Source organism: Pyrgilauda ruficollis, unplaced genomic scaffold (assembly GCF_017590135.1).
Source record: "Pyrgilauda ruficollis isolate IOZ18807 unplaced genomic scaffold, ASM1759013v1 scaffold38, whole genome shotgun sequence".
NCBI lineage: Eukaryota > Metazoa > Chordata > Aves > Passeriformes > Passeridae > Pyrgilauda > Pyrgilauda ruficollis.
The window spans coordinates 6,721,015-6,737,468 of record NW_024525267.1 but is presented as its reverse complement, the minus strand read 5'-3'; the positions used below and the strand labels follow the sequence as shown (position 1 = coordinate 6,737,468).

Here is a 16,454-nt window from a genome sequence, read left to right as displayed (position 1 = left end):
AGCATAAGATATATTGGTTTTTTTTTTAAACACAAAATCCCTCCCTAAAACTTTTAAATGTGAAAGATTTCCATATACAAGTATCTGATGGAAAGGTAACCAGGAGATGGAAAATCTCCCAGTGATCCTAGTTAAGGACTAGTATTTTCTTTCTCCTTCTGTTTTAGTTATTGCTGGCAAACAAAGCCATGTTTTCATCAGCTGCATGTGTTCTGCTCCTACAGGAGCTGGGCTAATGCAGAGTCCCACGTGGCACCAGGCAGGGTGGGGGAGGCTGAAGGCAGTGCAGAGAAGGAGGAATTAACATTATTTCCAAAGTGCCAGGAAGGATGCAAAGCTGAGACAGAACGGCAGGAGGACTCTGGTGGAATGAAGGAAAACATCAAAAACTATTTCACAGACACATAAGCTATATATATATATCTAAGGTGAGAGAAAAAAAAAAAAGCCTAATAATGTACCTGCAATCACATACCTCCTGGGGAATGATCACTTCCAAGCTGGATTCAACCACCATGTTAATCATGGCAATGAAACAAAACAGCACTAAAAATTAAATAAAGTATCACCATACAATACTGAGATGTGCTACCTTCATGTTAAAGGGACTCAGGGACTTAAACCCTGGAGGTTCTGGGGGATATGAGGGAGTCCTGCTCTCTGCAGAGCAATCTGCCCAGCCATAGGTGTCACAGGGCTGATCCAGTCGTGCTCTGAGTCTCCAGCTGTTGACAATTCTGTCATTTTACTGCACTTAACACCCAGTGAGAGCAGGCAGTTGAAACAATCCATCCACCAAACACACATCCTCCTCCAAATCAATGCACAAAATGCAGCATCACTGTCACATGATAAAAGAATGATTTATTAGAGCAACTTTATGATAAAATTATATAAAATAACAATTTGGTTTTTAAAGACATCCACAATATCACCTTGAAACAAAATGTACAGATACTGCCTATAATCCAAACAAAAATAAATTACCGTTCAAAAAAAACACAACAAACCAAAAGTGGAAAGAAATCAGGGCAGAAGAAACAAATCAAAATTATACACAGCATTTCAAGAGGGCGTGGAAAAGAGAAAGTCATTAATCGATTCAAGTTATACAAACGTGTTTCAGCTTTACTCTCAGACAGCTCAGCTTGCATTTGTGTTGCATGCAAATGGAATGATCCAGTGAACAGTTCAGAACAGCAGAATCAGCAGCATAACAACAGCAGAGAGTGAAATAGGCACAATTCAGCACGGGGCACATTGAAAGTGAACAGGTAGTTCTGTCTGGTCTTTGCAAAAGTTATACACATTTACCAACTTCAAAAATAGCTAGTGTGATCTGCAAAACAAGAAAAAACTAGTAGAGTCTTGCACTTAAATACTTTACACTTTTTTATCTTTTTCTTTTTGTCTCCTTTTTTTGTCAGTAGGCTGTATGTAAACATTCCACTAATTGTACCTTTACTAAAATACTCATTGATGATGCAGATGTTCTTTCCTCCTGGAGCATGACCACAACATGACACCACCACAGATCCAGCTGGGTCTTCGCTCCCAAAGCTCCTACACACCCTCACAGGAATTTACATTCACGCCATCAGAACAGAGTAACAGGATTTTACATTTGAAAGCGTCGAACTGAGAAGTTTTCAAGTATAGTGGAAGAGCTGAGGGCTGGGATTTTGGAAGGTGCTCAGGGCATCAGGCACCCAAAGCATATGGAAAACCCAAAAGGACCTGAGCACTTGCTTCCCCAAGACTTCGAAAATCCCACCCTTCGTTACATTGCTTTAGTCAAACACAAAACACACAAAAGCAAAGTGGCCCAGGAGTGACACACAGGGCAGTGTCACCCCAGCCCAGCCCAATGCAGGGCCCATCCACAGCTCACAGGAGCAGCAGGAATCCCGTGCACTGACCCTGGGCCCCCCAGATGCACCACTACACACGGGGCAGGCTCACACTGGAGTCACACAGGCATGGTTCCATGGCTGCATACAGTACTGCTTGTAAGAACCAACAATCAGCAAAGGAGTGGATAGCTCTTTGGCTTATCTGGAGCAGACAAGTGCAAACCACAGTACTTCAGAAGCAGTGAACACAAGAAAAAATATGTTGCGTTTCATCATTGACTAGCAAAACCTTTTCAAATGCAAAGATCCAAGAATGAGCATTGTATCAGGACACAGAAGCAATTTTACAGTTTGGCTGAGTCACAAATAAAACAAATCAAGCTGTGCATCCTCCCTGCCTTCACACACTCATTTCCAAATTATCAAGAGACACTGATTGTTGCATCCTCATTAGTCACTTGAAGAGGTACTGTATTTTTCAGGTTGATTTAACTGATGCAAGGTGTCTGTGGGCTTGCTCTCTCTAGTTCAGAACAGAGCAACCAAGGGAGAAAAATCCCTCCCTGATGTGTTCAAGAATGAAAGAAGAATCAAGCAATTTTCAAGCGAAAGTAAACAGAAGTCCCATCAAGGACACATTGCAGAGAAGCAGAATCCAACTGCGCATAGCCATGAAGATGTGGAAATAACAAATGATCAGAGAAGTCAGATGTACGCCAGTAATTCACTTGTTTCTACAGCAAAACTGAAACTAACAGCAACACCTTATCTGTGAAGGTCCTTCGACTCCTAGTGAGTTGGGGTAGCACCTGGTCAGTTCAAACCCTAACTAAGAAGGGCTTGAAAAATTTTGTCTCGTATGTCAGGAACAATACCACCACTTATGATATTCACCAAGGACACAGTCAGGTATTTCAAGAAAAGACAGATCAGAATCAACGACTGAATTAACACATTCAGATAGTGCGTATATTACAGGCAGAACAACATCAAGGGCAAATTCTTTTTATTCTGCATTCATCTATGTGAAATCCAGCAGATTTCTTCATGGAAGGGCATCTCCACACAAACAGATGAGCTTATAGCCTACTGGAAATCTTGGAAGGATATCTGCACCTACTATTTACCAGCCAGCATCTTGCAGGCTCAAAAATAAACTAATGACGTGTTGACATACTCCCATTTTGGGACCAATCTTGTCTCTGTTGAAATTGATGGAAAGCTCTCACTGGCTCCACCAGGAAAGCAATCACCTTCTTCACTAGTAAGGTTAAACACTTTGTGAGCATCCCTATTTATTTAAGTTATTTTAATAGGTTCCCACAGTTACAACATCCTAGCAGAAAAGCTCAGGTAACTACGGAAGCTAACTAAGGAATCCACTACTCACCCCAAAATATAGAGTCAGCACACAAAAAGCAGTCAAGCTTGGGAAACCATTTTCACTGGTTAAACTACATACTGTATGAGGGCAAAGTGGAATTCATCTGCTCACCTTTCCCAGTAAATGCATCCTCCACAGCTACAAAAGAATTTCTTTACCTGATTACTATTTGTTCACCTAGTAGAACAAAAAAGGAATCGATACAAGACAGAAAAAACTGGGAGCAAACACATCTGGAAGAGATCCCCTCAAAACCAAAATTTTTGCTCTTAAAGCAGCAAAAATTGCTTAGTGTTTTGCAGTTTAACACAAAGACAGAATATAAACCCCAACTTTTGTTACATAAGTAATTGCTCAAATGACTGTACACGATACTTAGTGTTCTAGGATTAAAACGGACCAAAAATTAAATCCAGAGACAAAAATCCCAAATGTACCTACACAAGTGCTTGACACTGTGGAATAGTTTCTGAGGAACACCACAACGGTGGCCTCCACAAGCACTTCTGCATTGAAAAAAAAATTCATAACAGAACTAGCCATAAAGTTGGAGCTACATTGAAGCCATTATTTTTTCAGTGCTGTCAAGTGATTGCACTAGTTCACAGCAACTGTGTAATTGAGTTTATTCCATGAGCCATTGGAACAGATGGTTTTCTTTGCAATTGGGTAATTGCAAACATCTTAGTCTTTGGCCCAGCCAAGAGCATTTGTAGCCCATTACGAAAAGACTATATTTAAATTAAAAAAGAAAAGCAGCTTAAAGACAGCATTTGTACCAAAATCATGAAAATTTGGCAAGCTAAATTGTAAAATGTAACTTTTTGTACCTACCCCAAACTTTGGGTCTGAAAGATAATCAAAAATAGTAGCTGTATCAGTAGTCTTTACATTCATACCATTATTAACTTTTATACTTTCCCAAGAGAAAAAACAAAAGGGTTTATTCTGTCTTGTTTTGGTTTCTGGACTGAAAAACAGATGCACAACTACAGTGTGACTGCTTTTTTATGACTGCTGAAAGGAAATCTTACACAACTGCAGTAAGGGTTTCTCTCAGAAACCCATGATATTGCACAATCCTTCTGTTGGATTTGCAAGTTGATTCCAACAGAGTTGTAATGCTTCATTTGTACACTTTAAAAAAAAATCAATCAAATAAAACCCAAACAAATATAGTACCAAAAAAAGTGTGGGTTTTCTTTCAAATTGAACCTCATTACAACTGAATAGTTATAAACAGGCCAATGCAAGAGCACTTCAGCCTCAGCAGTACTGAATGGAAAATATGCAAAGCCTGTTTTCTTATGGCACACTAGAAGAATAAATGAGTAATTTTGTAAAAATCAGTTTGCCTCTGTGCTGAGTATGTGCTGCTCCACAGTGCTAGTCTTGTTTAAAAGGCATACACAGACTTTCCATTCACCCTCACAGCATAGATTTTTCTTTTTTGTGCAACATGTCAGCAATCTAAGGAACTGCTCCACACAAACTGTCCACAAACCACTCATACACAATACTAATGCAACAGTAGATTACAGTATAACAGCAATACAAAATATTGTATCAGATCACGTATTTCTCTCCATCTGGAATGAAATTCGAATCTTGTAAGCTAGAAGACCCACAGTTCGATTTCTGAGCGTAGTTTCTCATCTGTGCTAGGGACAAAGTCTCCAGTGTGGACCCAGAATTGTTAGCAGTCCTGACTTTAGTGGCTGTAGATTGTTTAGCAGCAGAAGATGCTTTGTTACTGGCAACTATATCCAAGTTTCCAGTAGGGTCAATGATAGCGTTTATGACTAGGGAAAAAAAAAAAGAAAAAAAAAGAGAGAGACATAAACACATTAGCAGCAGTCAGCAAAGTTTCCAAACAGAAGTTTGCTGCCTTCATTTTGAAGGCAGTAGAACTGTAAGCAGTACCTTTGTTCATTTTAGTCAGGTTATTTTCCTCATTAGTACCTTAAGGTCTAAACAGCTTTAACAAGCAAAACCTCTCCCAGACTGAAGAGATGTGGACTTTCTGGTTAAATTGGGAAAGACAAACTGCAGCAGCCAAATGGCAAGCTTTTAGCAGGAGCCCAAAATGATGCCTGGATGTTTTTACATGCCTTTACTACGCTTTTAGATGATGCAAGAGCTTGTCTTGCTTTTCCTAGTGCAGAGATCTATGTGCAAAATCCAAGCCCAAAAAGCACAGCACAGCTTAGTGGCTGAAAGAGCTGCTAAATATTATTTCATCAGAACAGTCCTGCACCATTTTATCTTATGGGAATATGCTAATTACCACAAACAAAGCATTTCCATAGCAACAGCTTCTACATTTGAACAGTGAAAAATTTTCCTAAAAACAGGCAGTATAAGATAAATCTACTGTTAATTCCCTATGCACTCATCAGACAGCACTGTGGTAACAGCCTGAACTTCTGCATCCTTTCCCAGCTTTCAGTGACAAATCAGATCAACGATACTTTATTTTGTGCAACTCTACTGGCATTTGAGAGAAAACAGGAACATTTTAGATGACCAACCTTCAAGCTGCTTTTGAACTCGCCTGAGCTCCTTCAGGATAGAACTGATTTCCTAGAAAAAAAAGCATCAGAATGGAAAATGAAGCAACAAAGTACTCAGCTGACACAGCAATCTAGTGTTACTGCTTCTGCCTTATCTGATCAAGAAGATTCAAAGTCAGGACCATTGCTCATTTACCAGAAAAGCTGTATTGAGGGGCATTTGGTCAGTGCACAGGGAGCCTGCTCTGCACCATGTCACCAAGTGCTACTACAGCACCCCATTCGTAGCCACAGTGGCTTTTAGATATGAAATGCTACACCTGCACAAAGACTCCTCCTTACTATGAAATACACAAAGATATTTACAAACTCAACTCCTAGACCAGACAGGGTATTTGGCCACATTTATACTGCTGCAGCACCAAGCTACACAGGCCTAGCACAAGGTTGTTTAGCATTAATCATATTCACTGGGTCCACTACTGCACTTAAATCCTTACTGACAATCCCCCTTCAAGGACAATGAAAGGTCATGAGAGCACAAGCACCATCTTGAGGCTGAATCACCTGAGTGAATGCATCCTGAGGTGGATTTTTACTGCCCGAATATCAAACAGTTCCAGGTGAAGAAAACAAACATTCATGAGAAACACCTGTCTGCAACTGAAGCTGTGGCAAGCACATGGCAGGTGACCCTTTGGTAAATGTTTAAATGAGGCCTAATGACCCTGAACTCCAACATCTGTTAAGAGACCCAGACTTTGAAGATCATTTGCAAAGGAACTGGGAAAGAGTTTGGTGAAACAAAACCACAGAAGGAACTCACTTTATGACACTTCAAACAGTAACAAACTCCAGCAGTTCAACACATGAAAATGGACCAGAAATTTCAGAAATGGATTTGAGAAGGGTCAGAGATTGTTGGTTTCGTTTCTTACAAAGCTTTCATGAATCAAGTCTTTAGTATTTCACTGGTTTGCATGGACTTACTTTGTTTGATGTTTTCAGAATTGGCACTTCATTTTCTGAATTGATTTTGGCCTCCATTTCCTCCCAGGTCCTCTCTGAGTTTTGAAACAGAATCCTGTAACACAAAAAGTAGAGCAGATCTTAAAACTGCCATCAAAAAACTGCTTGTTTAAAAGACTTAATTATCACAAGATGTGGCAACAAAAGAGATTAGTGGATTAGCAGCTGGACAAAGCTCCTTTAGGAACAATCCAAAGTCCTTCCCTCTGATGTCTCTAGAGCAACAACAAACTTTGAAAAGATTTCACAAGCTTAGTAACATATTGCATATTTACAAGAGCCTTGGTACAGAAAAGGAAAGAAGAGACAATCCACCAGTTTTCTGCTGTTATCTTCTGCACAGGCAGCATTTCAAAGTCAAGGCATCAACAGGCAAATCCAGCATTAAAATTCCAAAGATATGAGGAAAAGTGATAGCAAATAATCGTATTACCTCTGGTTGGCTATACACACTCAATTTCCTACATCTAGATTCCTTGTATCCTGATTACAGAACTTTCCAAAACAACACTACAGTATCTTCCCCAAGTAGCAAGTCAACAAACTCACCAGCAAATCAATATTTCAGGCCAAGGACAAGAAGTTACTTACTTCATTTTTTCAGCGAGGTTTTCTGTATTTTCACGGATTGTATGTGATAACTGGGACACTGGGTTCAACATCAGATTGTCAAAGATTACCTAAAATATGAGGACAGATTGGGAACTTTTAGAAAAAGCAGCATATATACAAAACAGGAATATTTTGTACAGTAAATCATCTCCACTGAAACACCTTTATTTGTGTGGATGATACTTGAAGTTCAAGGGAGAGTAAGATGATGTGTGACTTTACTGCAGCACTTTGGCAAAAAGGTTAATACTAACTTGTTCAGACTTTTGTTTCTAGAGACAGAGACACAGCTGTTTGCAGCAACATAAGCATTTAAACATTTCTGAAAGAACAGCACTTAGGACTTTCCACACCTCTCAAAAAAACCCCCAAAATGTCAAATCACAATGCAAGAAGCCCCACAAGCAGTCTTGCTGAAACTACCTATTGTGACACAAGTGAGTTCAAACCACCTTCACAGCCAGGTATCCCACCATGTTACATTCTGCTTTATTAAAAGTAACAACAAAATACTACCAAATCCCAAATATTCAAGTCCTGTGGCTTAGCAGAGCCTCAGGCTTCTGCCAGGAAAGCCCACATCAAGCTGGGGGCACTCTGAAGCTGCACCTTTTATCCAGCCTTGGCACTTCTCTACAGGAGAGGAAGGGATTGCTTCAAACCAGACACAGGACAGGACCAGTTCCAGTGGCTCAGCCCACAGTCCCCTGTTATGTGCCTGTGTGAGTCACACTCCACCTCCAGAGTGGCTGTGCTGGAGCCAGCTCTGCCTCCTGCCTCCCTGAAGCCTCTGCCCCAGCTCTTCCTTCCCACCACAGCTGGCAGGCAGAAAGCAAGCAGGAGCAACAGCCAGTGCTGGATCAGCAGCTTTCCCCTCCTCCCCCTGGCACCTTCACCCTGCTACACCCCTCATCCCAACACCACCCCCAGCCTCAAGTGCAGGCCAGGCTTTCTCACCCTTTAGCATCACCCCAGTGATGTGCAGGTCCCCCTGCACGTAACGCTGGAGGGAGCAGTGCTCACAGCCTGCAGGGCACAGCAAGCCAGCTGTGCCACAGCACCAGTCACACACCCCCTCCTAAGGTCCAGATCCTGCCACCGCTGCTCCATGAGCGGCTCTAACCAGGATGCCAGCTGCAGAACAGTAAGGTGCCATTAAACTACCAGTGCTTCACATTTCCAAGCTGAGATGTTTGAGTTCTTCTCCAAGATAGCAGTGAAACAGCCTAAGAAGGCTCTGACACTGAATGTGTCCTCCCAAAAACAGGCGACCAAGCCTCAGGTTTTACTGGCATTTTACACAAGCGAGGAAACTTCCAGTCGCTACTGGCAAGATGGGTGGTTCTGTTCCTCTTTTTTCTTTTTAAACTCTGTTTCTATACCCACACATCAGGGCTGCTGAGAAGTGTGGGTTTGTTTTTTGGGGTTTTTTTGAGCAGCCTTCTTTGGCAGCTTACAAACAAGTTTATGTACAGTAGCTTAAAGCAATGTCATATATAAAGTAAAAAAAAAAAAGGTGGCCTGCCTCCTCACGGTTTCTTGTCCTTGTTTTTCTTGAGGGATCCTCTTCTCTATTGTCGTTCATATTTTGGTCAAAATCCTTCAGTTCCACTGATCCTGGAGGCACTTTCTGGTAGTTCAGACTTGCTTCTGGAATGTGCTGCACCAACTTGGAAATAATGAGCAATGAGTCATTAAAAATTAGTAGGGAAAGCAGGCTCACAGGCACTCACTGCAGGTATTGCAGATTTGGAGGAACACTGATTCACTGAAGTCATGTTCAGACAGGTATGGGCTCATAAGCAAATTACTAGACCCCAATCCTGCAAGTGCCTACCCACTGGAGTCATACCACAAAACTCTGTGGGGCTATTCTACTTTAAATTTTTGAGTCTTGAGCATGTATGGAAAAGTAAAACTTTGTCTTTTTTGAATTTAGCTAAAACTCAAAAGGACCCTGTTTTCCCATATCTTATGTCTTAACACATCAATGCAACATTAGACATGCTAAAATTAATCAGAAACCATTTAGTAACACATGAAAGAGATGAAAAAGCAATACAAAACCACTAAAAAAGCAAATAATTAACAGGAAGAACAGAAATAACAAGACAGTTACTCCTGTTGGGTTTACTGACAAAAACTTTAAAAGAAGGGGAAGAAAATAACAGTGACAAGACAGAGATACAAAAATAATGGGATGGAAAGTGCACCTGAGATGGATATGCCAGCCGAAAAGATCTACGAGCAATCTGTGTTAAAACAGAAACAAAGAGATCAATGCTAGTGAATGACTGTGACAGCAAGTATCAAAGAGAACACAGGGTTTGGGGTTATTTGGGGTTGACATTCCCAAAAGCACACTCCTGAGGACCAGCACTTGGTGCCCACCCCCCATCATGCACTGAAGCCCACGGAGATCCTGGTCACCAGCCAGTTCTGCTGAGGTGGCCTCAGGCAGCTCCCCAGTTAGTCCAAACTGGACTGTGCTGAGTGAAATCCAGAGCCCTCTGGGAAAGGGCTGAACACCCAAGAGGCTCTTTGGTTGGCAAAGCACACAGCTCCTTGTGAGGAAACTGTGTGCCATCCAAGGTCCAGGCTCCCCACACTATGCAGAAGCACTTGGGTTATACACAGGCAGCAGGTGTGAGATATTATGGCACATGGGCAGAACAGCCAAAATATTTAGGTAATAAGCTTCCTTTCATCAAGTGCAGGAACAGTAAGTTAGGCTGATTGCAGCAGTAAAAGTGTCAGAAGGGAATGAGATATTCCTACAGTGAGCAGGTCTCAGCACAACCAGCTGAAAACAAGGTAAGGACAGCACCTGCTCCACCATCCCAGGAGATTTTGTACATGACCTGTTCTGTTCTCTCATTTTCTGTTCCATCACACCCGTAAGCACTTCCTCTTGTCATATCAACACTCATACTGAGTATGTTACACAACAACTTAAATTTAATCAGGCTCTTTAGTTTTTGTTACGTCATTATCAACTTTTTTAAAAAAGACCTGCCAAAAGAATTTTATGCAGGGCTAAAATTTGCAGAAGTAGCCAGTGATTTGGGATGGTCCAACCCAACTGAGTTTGCAGCAGCTGAGGTTTAAGTTTGATGGCTGAGCTCCGCAGAAAGCTGGGTCCTGCAAAACCTTCACACCCAGAAAGCAAGGCATCCCAAACAACCCAAGGCTTTGGTAAACAGGAATCATTAAGGTTTCACCCTTGCTGAACTCTTTCTTTTGTTCTGTGGTCTTTTTTTTTTTTTTTTTAAATTTTCTTAATTTGTAGCAGTACTCAGCTCTGTATGACAAGAATCTATCTTATCATAAACTGTACAGCTGAGGCTAGAAAAACAAAACCACCCCAAACATACACTGGGGAAATGGAAAGCCTCCCTGGCACAAATCCAAGCCAGCACTGAAGCTGAAAGGACAGAACATGAAGAATAAGATTCAAATCCAAGGCTCCACCCTAACTTATAAAGAGGATACTTCTCATTTAAACTTTAACCAAGCTTCTTAATAAAAATAATTTAAAAAGCAGTTCATTTGAGGCCGAGAAATGCCAGCCACACACCGGTCCCAAATGATGTTTCTGGTACAGCATCAAACACTCAAAAGTGATTCCAGTATCAGTACTTATTTTTCCTGCACTTTCCCCCACTTTTTTGGAATAGATACAAATATTTAGTACTAGAATGCAGAATGGCATACAACACTACATAAGCCATTGCAGCATAAGAGACAGCCACACAGAGAAAACTTTCCTTATTCCCATAATTCCTTCTATCAGATCTTTCAATATATTACTATTATAACCATGGTAGCTATTTTTCATCACTATGTCCTTTCCTAGAATATTTAATATAAAGTTGTTTGATAAACACTTATAAAATTCACAGTGCTTAGCATCACACACACTGATCTTCAGACATTTCCCAGCAGCTTCTCTGCATCAGGCCAAAATTATTAATTCAGCACAGTTTCAACAACACTTAGACTGTGGGAAGCAGGAGTGGTGATGCTGATCCATTGGTGGAATCTGGTCCAGTGCCAAAGATGAGGTGTCTGTTTATTAAACTCACGTCAGTTTATATTGTTGGTATTCATAGCAAGACCCCCAGGCTGCACTGTTTAGGATCCCAAGCGAGGATCTGGCTCCACATTTCAGCACTGCCAGCAGAAAGTCCTGCTAATGGAACCTGTTCCTGGCTATCAATCATGTCAGGCAGCAACACTGATGCACTGTGGCATTTTGGGTGTACTCAGATGGCCTGCCAGATGCTGGCCCTGCTGAAGTCATGCTGATATCCACTCCTGCTCAGAGGAAGCCTCATTAAAAGCCTTTAGAGTGTTTTCAGCCACTTCCTGAACACACCAAAGGTTATGGCTCCTGATCTGTCTTCATGGGCTCCCATCAGTGCTTTGTGCTTCACACCACTGTAAGATCTCAAAAACTGCTCTAGCAGTGGGGACTGCCAGGAGCACTCCCTACAGTGTGCCAGTCCTGAATTTGCTCTCCTGACTGTTGTGAGGGACTGACTGCCATGTACCACACAGCAGCACTGCAAAGCCACAGAGAAACCCTCATCCACGTCTGAGCAATCCTGGGTTTGTGATTCTGCTATTCATCATCACACTTTGGAGCCTGTCATTTTGCACAGAGCAGAAACACTGTTTTCCAGGTGTCCTCCTCTAGCAGCTGGAACATCCCTCTGTTTGAGCTGAGTTATGGTTCAACCCTTCAGTGGCACTCCACTAAAAAAGCAGGGATGCTGCTCTTCCTCCCCTGCTTTTCTGTAAGCAAGTGGGAGCCCAGTAGAATGTTTCATTTACAAGTCAGAAGTACAGTAGGCATGTCACCTTTACTGCTTGAAAAGAATAATACAAAAGGCAGCTTGGCAGGCGTGGCACTTGCAAGGAAAGAAAGCAATAAAACACTTTATCTCAGAGCCTGCAGTTATTGTGAAACATTTGTGCACTTTGGCTCCAAAAGGCCCAGGGACAAACCCCTCCCTGATCATGCTGCAACTGATCTCAGTTTAGCACAACCACAGCCACACTTGCCTGATCTTCTGGGTATCTCCCTAAATTTCTGCTTTGCACCTCTAGTGCTGATCACAGCAGGATCACGGGCCTCCAAGGACTCTCTTGGCAGAGTAACAGGTTTGGTCTCAGCTTTGAACCCTGCCTAGGATGGGTCTGCAATTCTCACAACAGTCAAAGACAACAGGGAGCCAGGGGAACCATCTGAGTAGCAGAGAGCTGTGCACTTTTTAAGCCCACGCTGGTGGTACACAGGAGGGAATTTGGATTTAAACAGTAGCAAAGACAATTCTGCCTCAGCAGCTGAAACCTCCTGGTGACCTTGCAACCAAATTTGAGCTGAGTTGGTCCCTGCGCTGTGGCACTGGTGAACCAAATTAAGAAATTGCCTCTCTCCTTCCCAGCCTAGTGCAGACAAACTGTGCTATACCGTCTGGGAGGAAGCCACAGCTTCACTGAAGGGCTGGGGGACAGCACTTCCCAAGCTACCTGCCTGCCCCCCTGCCCAGCTCCCAGAGGCCCTTGCCCTCCTCCATCAATACTCAGATGGAGGGAAGGGATTCAAGCAACACCTGCACAGCATTTCAACAGTCCTGGCAGAAAGTACAAAAACACAGCTGACACAGAGAGTGCAGCCAGCGCACACGGCAGTGCCTTGTGTGAAACAAAGAGGAAGGCTCTGGCTCCCTGGCACAGCAGCACAACACATCCCCTCCATCCTGTTCCTCAGATGTAAATTTCAGGGACCAGCATCCAAACAGAAGCCTGGAGAGCCTTGGGAAATGACAGGATTCTTGCAAGGCTGGCTGTGGCAGAGAGGACAAAATAAAGAGCACCCTAAATAGGCTGCAGTTGGTCTTTCTGGTGGTGCTTTTTAGGAGGACAAGGAATGAAGGTTTTTCAGTGCTGCAGCAACTGGGGATGCTGCCCTGGCCTCCCAGCCCAGCCATGCCCCAGGTAGCACTAGGGCAGAGATCTGAGATTCCAGACCTTACCTCTTCTCTGGCGGATATGGTGGAAGCCGGAGTGTTGGGCACAGAGCAGAGGGAGGGGCTCGGTCCCGTCCCCGAGGAACTCTGTGAGTCCCCATCTCCAGCAACATCGTGAATCTCTCGAGCAAGGATGGCCACATCCTTCACCAAGGTCTGGCTGAGCCTAAAGCACAGGCAATGGAGCAGAACCATTAAGACACAGAATACAACATGCCTCACATTCATAACATATAAAAAATGAGCCACAAAAGGTTTGTGGGAACAATAACTTCTGCAGAGGCTAGGGCAAGCAGGGTTTTTTGGGCTTGCCTTGGCAGGCTGCTGAGGAACTGGCTGCATAAAAAATAAATCCTCCTTCCTGCCTGAATCCAGCTTCCAAGTGAAGAATTGATATAAAGCAAATTCTAGTAACTACACACTGCCAGAAAGTAGAGACAATCCATAACGAAATTTTATGTTATTGCTCCCCCACCCATTCACTCTACTTCATTCTCTTGTTTGTTTTCTTAATTCAGTACAGTTAATTTTTCTTTCTGGGTCTTCTTTGTTTTCCATTAAAAAGTACATACGGGGGGAAAAAAACCTCTTTTTTTTTACGTAAAGAAAAAAACCTGAATTTCTCTTGCATTTTCCTTGTGGTCTGTAGACTGAAAATCACAATATGCCTCCACATTCTCCAGAAGAGCTGAGGGATTATGAGGATAAGCATGGCATACATTAGAGGGATCTGGTTTTCAGAAACCAAATCTTGAAACTTCAAGCCCCTTGACAGGTGTCCAGTTAACACTCAGTGTTGGCAGGACCTTGCCCTATCTGCTCTAGAGCTCAAAAAGAGTTCCTAAGTCTCTGGATTGTTGGTAGTAGGGCTTTAAAAAACCCTTCAGACCAGAAGTAGTTGTTGTGGTAATTTCAAAGGAAAACTTCCACGAGAAAAGATAATCTTACAGCTAGTCAGATTCATTTGAAACAACTGTCTTCTTTTAATGAAAAAAACCAAAACAACCAACCAAAAAAGCCCCAAAAACACCCCACCCAACAAAAAAAAACATGTTATTATGGAATATTCCAAATTGGAAGGCACCCACAAGGAAAACAAGCAACGTGATAAAACTGTCAGTTCATCAAAACATTTCCTTGGAAAGAAAATGCTGAACTAATGCAGACTGAGCTGCCTGCATAAGGTAACCCCTCTCTGTGCTGGTTTGGATACAGCTGTCACCAAACACTTCCATTATGTGACTCAGTACTGTAAACAAGTGGCATTTTCCCTTTTAACTCTCCCTGACTCCTCTAAACCCCTCCCAGTTAATTCGGGAGCAGCAAGGGAAATCAGAACTGCAATTACCAGGCAGACTCTGTGACAGAGCCCTGCGCGGTGCAGCGCCAGACGAGTCTGACGCAACCCTTTTTATTTATAGCTGCTGAGAGCCCCAGCGCTCCCCGGTGCTGGAATGCTGCTGGGAGGGAAGCTGGCATCTCACACACACACACTTTGTGCAACACAGGTAGAGCAGCCTGGTTTGAAGGCTGACACACTTTCTAGCAGCTTGACAGCAACTTTCAGCAAGAAAAGCCCTTTCGAGGCGAGCGTGGCAGCGGCGAGGGCGATGTGGCCAAAAGCAGAAGCACAAGGCAGCTTCCTCAGGCAAAAGTATTTCAAGTATGGCCAGTACAATGGAAAACCAGTATTTCTGGAAAGTTGGCATAACACAGTTGCATATTAGAGATGACAAACCTCAAATGCCACTGTTTAAAAAAAGAATCTATTTGCTTTATTGCTGAAGTCCTCCAGGCAACCATCAGACCACCCGTACACAGCAAGTACCGTATCCAGGGACATCTAGCTAAGCAACGATTCATTTATATACAAGGTCTAGACAGGTTCAGATGCAGTTGTGCCAAGCAAAGAGGTTTCTGCCCTGAAGCTATTTCTTACTGCTCCCTGACCAGCTTCAGGCAAAGCAGCTTCAACAGTTTACATATTCAGTCTTTGCTAATCCATTTGACTTCCTCTGCAGAGAATTAGGAGAGTTCACACCCACCACACACATACACACACACACACTGTGACTTCCAGCAGAGAGAAGAGTTATGCAGGTATAAACAATTAGACTTCCCACAGCTTGAACAAGAAACAAACAAAGAGGCAATGCCCTGCACCATGGCCTTTTGTAGATACAAGGTACAACCAGCACATCCAGGCTGTAAAGGTTCATGAAACCCTTCCAAGTCAATGTCCATATATAAAGGAGATGTGGGCACACAAACAACAGGAGAGAGCTTCTCCTTCTACCCCCACACTTGGGTTTGATTTGAACAAGAAGGAGAAAAAACCATTTTCAACTTGTAGGTTAACAGATAAAGCCCCACCTCACCTGGCTATTTCTGCTATCTCTGCTGTTTGCGCCATGAAGTTGTAGGGGTCAGGGTTGTCATCAAAATCTTCATCCTCATCCGTTTCTCTGCCGTTGTGCTTCTGCTTGCCCAGCCCAGAGCCACGCATCCTCGGTGTTTGTGTGGCTGTTGAAGTATGGGAGCGTTTGTGTTTAGGGGAGCTGTGATTTGAGCCATATTCCTCCTCCGAAGTGGAAGTGTAATCTGAACCCTGTGGTCTCCGCCTTGATGCTTATAAAAAATGAATTGGTTTCAGACTGAGGACAGTAGTCAAGAGTAACTACAAAAGGCTGAAAGGTAACACAAAACTAGCCCAAGAGCACAAGGAAAGGAGAGTTTCTGTGCAGATCTTAAGTTAAAACACCACATTCTCTGAGCTTACTTCAAAGTTGAGCCCCTCTATGGCTCCCATTCACTGTACAAATTTGGAGTGGAAAATTCCAATGGAAAATCATAATGACTGTGTTAATGCCTCCACTGTAGTAAATTACTACCACAGACTTGGCTTTGCATGCACAGAAGCTCTGTGTATAAGTAGCACACATTTCAGACTCCTCATAGTCCCACAGAAGTCCTTTTCTAAAGAGAGCCCAATTTTCAAGCCTGCAGATACCTTTCTAATTAGCTTCAA

General features: G+C 42.8%; 1 protein-coding gene across 4 annotated transcripts in view; it reads right to left on the bottom strand.

Moving 5' to 3' along the window:
- Window positions 1-844: 844 nt before the first annotated feature.
- Window positions 845-16,454, bottom strand: part of CEP170B (centrosomal protein 170B) — a 58,612-nt gene continuing 43,002 nt past the window's right edge. The window contains exons 14-21 of one of the 4 annotated variants that reach the window (XM_041476344.1): window positions 15,805-15,949; window positions 13,433-13,592; window positions 9,605-9,643; window positions 8,917-9,060; window positions 7,371-7,459; window positions 6,741-6,834; window positions 5,769-5,820; window positions 845-5,039 (exon numbers count right to left, since the gene is read on the bottom strand). In XM_041476344.1, coding sequence (XP_041332278.1) covers window positions 4,804-5,039; window positions 5,769-5,820; window positions 6,741-6,834; window positions 7,371-7,459; window positions 8,917-9,060; window positions 9,605-9,643; window positions 13,433-13,592; window positions 15,805-15,949 — 959 coding nt within the window. In that variant the 3' untranslated portion in view covers window positions 845-4,803. Of the gene's footprint in view, window positions 5,040-5,768; window positions 5,821-6,740; window positions 6,835-7,370; window positions 7,460-8,916; window positions 9,061-9,604; window positions 9,644-13,432; window positions 13,593-15,804; window positions 16,055-16,454 lie in introns of all 4 variants that reach the window. The other 3 variants (XM_041476343.1, XM_041476345.1, XM_041476346.1) reach the window with 3 other exon arrangements.